The 4,949-nt window shown below is 48.9% G+C and overlaps 1 protein-coding gene across 3 annotated transcripts; it reads right to left on the bottom strand.

Moving 5' to 3' along the window:
• On the bottom strand, nucleotides 1-4,949 carry tox4a (TOX high mobility group box family member 4 a). Of its 3 annotated transcripts, none has more exons than XM_040169708.2 (9): nucleotides 3,825-4,949; nucleotides 3,662-3,727; nucleotides 3,269-3,547; nucleotides 2,938-3,183; nucleotides 2,503-2,835; nucleotides 2,342-2,422; nucleotides 1,542-2,264; nucleotides 733-875; nucleotides 1-635 (listed from the first exon to the last, which is right to left on the bottom strand). In XM_040169708.2, exons 1-9 carry the CDS (start codon nucleotides 3,927-3,929, stop codon nucleotides 578-580), a joined length of 2,034 nt encoding a protein of 677 aa, XP_040025642.1. In that variant the 5' UTR covers nucleotides 3,930-4,949; the 3' UTR covers nucleotides 1-577. The 3 variants fall into 3 exon arrangements, with proteins under 3 accessions (XP_040025642.1, XP_040025645.1, XP_077954815.1); XM_040169711.2 differs by having other exon boundaries at nucleotides 3,269-3,544; nucleotides 3,825-4,333; XM_078098689.1 differs by having other exon boundaries at nucleotides 2,503-2,729; nucleotides 2,931-3,183; nucleotides 3,825-4,311.

Here is a 4,949-nt window from a genome sequence, read left to right as displayed (position 1 = left end):
TTTATGGATTATAGTATTCATTTAATCCTACAAAAGGACAAGGAAACAGAACAGGAGTGAATTGGTTCATCTAACTGCAATAGCAGCTTTTTTCCCCCAAACAAATGGCAATAATAAACCTAAAAGGCTACTATTCTCAGTACAAAAACAAGGTGTACAGTGGTAATAATTGTTACATATTTTAGCCTCAGTTACCATAGAATTGGAAATGTTGCTTCTCTAGAGACATGAAAAACCAAAACATCACTGAGCATGAATTCCAGTCAGTACTGTACAATCATGTCACAAACTGCTGTGAAAGTGTCCTCTGTGAGAGCCTTTTACAGTAAACAAGTATAACCTGACCTGTATGAGCCAGAAAAATAACTTTTTCCTCATCAACTATAACACTTCATTGTGCTGATTTCCTTCTCTAGCTGCCTTCAAGTCTCTCGACTAAAAACTGTACCACAACACCAAATTATTGCCCTTACCTTTCATTACAATAGTGTGCCAAAAATTCTAACATGGAAACGCTGGCCTACGTTGGCTCGGACTGAAAAACAAGTGTTCTGTTGATGAGATCGGTAGCCGCTGCTCATTTCACAACTCCCATGGTCTGACTCCTGATCGAGCACCACGCCTTGAATATAGTGCTGAAAAAAAGAAATGGAAAATACATGGTTCAGAAAACGCTCATTTCTGCTGAAAACTAAATGCAATCAAGTGCATGTTTCAATCGTCCACACACACCTGCAGTGAGTGGCCACACATTCGTTGCTGCAGTATTCTTTGTCCCAGTCGCAGCTCTCTACGGCCGGGTTGTTACAGCCCGTCCTCACACACACACTCCTCATAGCAGAGGCGTCACCAGACCCATTCACCTCCATCTCCTCCTGAAAAAGCAAAGCAGGAAACGCATCGAAGAGCAAGATCATTAACATCCGGTAAATTAAGTAGCTGACTCAAGTTAGCTAAGCAAGCTAGTGATTAGTAGAGACACTGTGGACCGTTGTGTGTGAAGCTGCCTTATCCATGTCAACTGGCATGTGTGACCAGCAGCTTCTCAGTACCCCGGATGTCGTGAGGGTAACACTCGTTTTCTTCTCTACGGCAGGGATTTACACCTGTGCCACATTCTTTGTATTTCCTAATGAACAGGCGTTTATGAGATCTGAAGTGCCTTAGAAATATCCCTGCATCCTTCCACAGTACTTTTTATTTCTCTGGACAAAAGACCAAAGTCATTCAATACATTTTTTTTAACACAATAAAATCTGCCATATTCCTATTGGATTCTGCTGCTATGGTTTCTCACTCCTTTCGGCCCCTCAAGGTCATACGATACGACTCCTCCGCTTCACTCTACAAGAGGGAAAAGGGTTTTCTCCAGATAAGTAACAAGCACACTCAAAATCACATTCACAGTTGAATGAATGTGTTGCTACGACAACAGCCATGTGTTGTCCGAGGATGAATAATGTTGACGATCACCTGAAAGCTATTTGTGGAGAAACAAGGTTTCACAAAAACAAACACAGCAGCTAATTAAGAACATGTACCTCTTCTGAGTGCAGCACTTCTGTAACTTCGTCGTCCTCCGTGTTACCCAACGCGTCGGCCGAGTTCACCAGCTGCACAGACATGCCGGGCGCAGACTGGCCGGTTGCGGTAGATGACAAAGACACTGTGTTCGGGACGATAATGGGCAGGACTTCTTTGCCCTGCAAGGATGCAGGAACAATCTTTATCTGGAGCGGCGGCGGGGGAGTCGCCGCGATGGACACGGGCAGACCCGGCGTGCCGCTCCCCTCTCGAGGCTTGGCCTGCAAGGGCGGGGGCGCCGGCGCCATTTGCTGGAGCCGCGGCGGAGGTGGTGCGCTCTGCATCTGCTGCAGCGGAGGCGGCTGACGAGAGGCCCCCGACACTACCAGCGTGGGTGTCAAAGCACAGACGCCTCCCTGCAACACGGTCACCACCTGGCCCCCCGCCTGCAACATGTGCTTTGGGATTATGATTTTTGTGATGGTGGGTGACGGGGGCAGCGCAACTGTGGGAGCGGGGGGCTTGTTCGCCCCCGTGCGGGAACGCGTGGTCATCTCCGGCACGTCGAGGATGATGTTGGAGGCACAAATGTTGGTGATGGTGTTCTCTTCCAGGCTGCTGGTAGGCAGCCTGACGGCCTGGTGACCGGCAAAGGGAAAGGCTGTGGGTGTCACACTGACAGCCGGGGGTGGAGGAGGTGGTGGTGGTGAAGGAGCGGTCTCCATCTCATCATTTGCAGGCTGTGGGGCAGATACAAAGAAACACATTAAAGCGATTTGAAAGAAAAGTTTTCATTCAGAGGAAAGCCGGAACTTACTTGTATGAGCTGGTTCTCTCTGTAAGCTGCCAGAGCTTTCAGATACTCCCGTTTGGCTGCTTCCGTCTTCCTCTTATACACCTAACGGAGACGAGAAGCCATCGATGTAAATCACTGTTTCTCCCCCAAAAGTGGCACGGGACATTCACCTAAGCAAATACCTGCTTCTGTCCCTCAGCCAGACTGTCCCACATGGAGGCCACAATCTTTGACACTTCCCCAAAAGAGGCGTTGGGGTTCTGGCCCTTAATGGCTGCCTGGGTGTCTCTGAAGAACAACGCGTACGCTGAGACAGGCTTCTGCGGCTCGTTTGGGTCCTTCTTCTTCCTTACTTTCTTAGGGCCCACGGCCCCAGTCACAGAGGCCAGTGAGGCCGGCTTCCCGCCGCCTCTCCTGGATGTAGCCGGAGACACAGAAGACGTAGGAGTCGGGTGGGAGGACATGTGGGAGAGGGAAGAGGTGAGATACAAGGGGGTATCTACCAGCACACACCTCTGAGTAGGGAGAAGACAAGCGAAGACAGGGAAGGAGACTTATTAGTGCGCAAGCAAACATTAAAAGGTATCAAGTATGCTTCTACAGGTGTAACCTCTCACCTTGAAGTCATCCATGTCCTCGTCCTGCAGCGAGCCAGCCGGTGATGGGGTCGCCGAGAGCGGCTGCTCGGAGGTCCCCGAAGGGTGCCCGATATTATCACCCCCAAGACCAAGTGCCAGCTCAGACGGGTTAATGGTGCTCAAATGGCTGCTCCCCAAGAGACTGTGACTGATGTCCCCAAGTTGGACATCAATGGTCATGGGGGACGAACTGCTGAAATGTGAACCACTGGAATTCCCCAGTTCCTGCGGACAGAATTTAAACACAAAAACATTTAAACACACCCAACAGCATTCGGGGGCGATGGTCCCTCAGGTCCCAGATACTCACCAGAGCAGAGGAGCTCAGAAGGGCCCCCCCTCCGGCTTGGCCCATCGCCCCAAGGTTCAGTTGCTGCAGGCCCTGAGAGCCAGAGTTCACAAAGGTGGAGGCGAAGGAAGGGTCATTGGCCTCCACCACTAGGTTACTGACCAGGCTGCGGGAGCCAGAAGCCCCCCCGGGGCCAAAGTGGGACACCGCATCGCTGATGCTCAGCGTCGGGTCCGGGTCGAGAGAGATCGGGGGGATCTCGAAAACCTCATCCCCGAGACTGGGGGTATGGAACGTCTGCTATACGAAGAGGAGGAGACGGAGCGAGTGGTCAGTCCTTAACGACCGCAGATGCAAGCATACAGGTGGGCGCGGGGAAGACGCGTCCCACGGTCTCCGCGTGGACTCACTCACCTCCGCGGACAGGAAAGGGTGCCCCCCTCCGCTGATGGCGAGGTAGCTGTCGCCGCCTTCTGTGAACTGAAACAGGCCGTTGAGCACACGCGCCGTTAACTAACGTTAACCAACGTACACGCGTTGTATTAGTTAAAGCCGCCCGGTGGTGATGCTTGGTTACCTTGTTTTCCTCCGAGTAGCCACCGTAGGTTTGCGTGTCCAAAAACTCCGAGTCAACATTTTGAGCACAACCATCCGACAGTTCGGAGTAGAAATTGAGGTCCATTTTGAGAGGATTTACTCCGAACACACATACACCCACATACGCTGTATGCTTTGTCGTAAAGTGTAATACGTCAAGGTCTTACCCATTTAGAACAACTATCTAAAAATGAAATAAAGTTGCTAGCTGCTTGCTAGCTAATGTGTGCCATCGGCTAGCATAACGTTGTGGTCAAGAAGATGAAGCTAAGCGATCTCAGCTTTGAGGGCCTATGCAGACCTGGGACATGAGGTTGCTGGGGGCTGATAAAAGTAAAATAATAAGTTATCAAAATACTGAATAAGCTCCCCGGGGAGCAAAGCTAGCAGGAGGCCCGACAAAAACCCATTCATACGGTGGTGTGATGCTACCACCATGTCCGAAACACAGCTAGTGTTGCATTCACGGGCTATCGGAAGGAAGGAGATTATTTCAATAAACACAGAGGTATTTAGAAATCTACTAACGTTAATTATATATACACACACACGACTTTAGCTTTTAACTTCATGTCAGCTATGCGAGACTTAATACATGATGGTTAAAAGATAAATAGTTTTCTAGATGAACAAAAGTCTAAACCTTTAGAATTATTTACAACCATGTTTTGAAGCGTCACGGTTCGTTTGGCCAATAAAAAGCCAAACACTTGTTTCCATTTCGTTATTCCTGTAGATAATCCAACCAACTTTTTATATATAAAAAGTTTGATTATTTTCCATGGACGAGAAAAAAAACGCCCTGAAGGCAGCACTTCCGATTTAAACTTCTCGTCCACGCGCCACTTAGCACTCAGAGAGCGGAACAGATACCCTGCTCAAAAAATTAAAAGAATAAAACAATTTGCAAACACGTTTCATTATAAAAAATAATGAGGTTGATATCTAGTAGTGATGGTGAGATAAAGCCTCATGAGGCATCGAACCACTTCAGCCAATTGGTTCGAGAAAGGGTTCATTTCTCGAAGCTTCATGTGCACACAAAACCACCTACTGGCCAAGTGTATAACCACAGGCAGCTGTATCTAAACCACATAATGGATGC

This window comes from Gasterosteus aculeatus, chromosome 3 (genome assembly GCF_964276395.1).
Source record: "Gasterosteus aculeatus chromosome 3, fGasAcu3.hap1.1, whole genome shotgun sequence".
Classification (NCBI taxonomy): domain Eukaryota; kingdom Metazoa; phylum Chordata; class Actinopteri; order Perciformes; family Gasterosteidae; genus Gasterosteus; species Gasterosteus aculeatus.
Note: the sequence above shows the minus strand (reverse complement) of the source record. Positions and strands in the feature narration are given on the sequence as shown.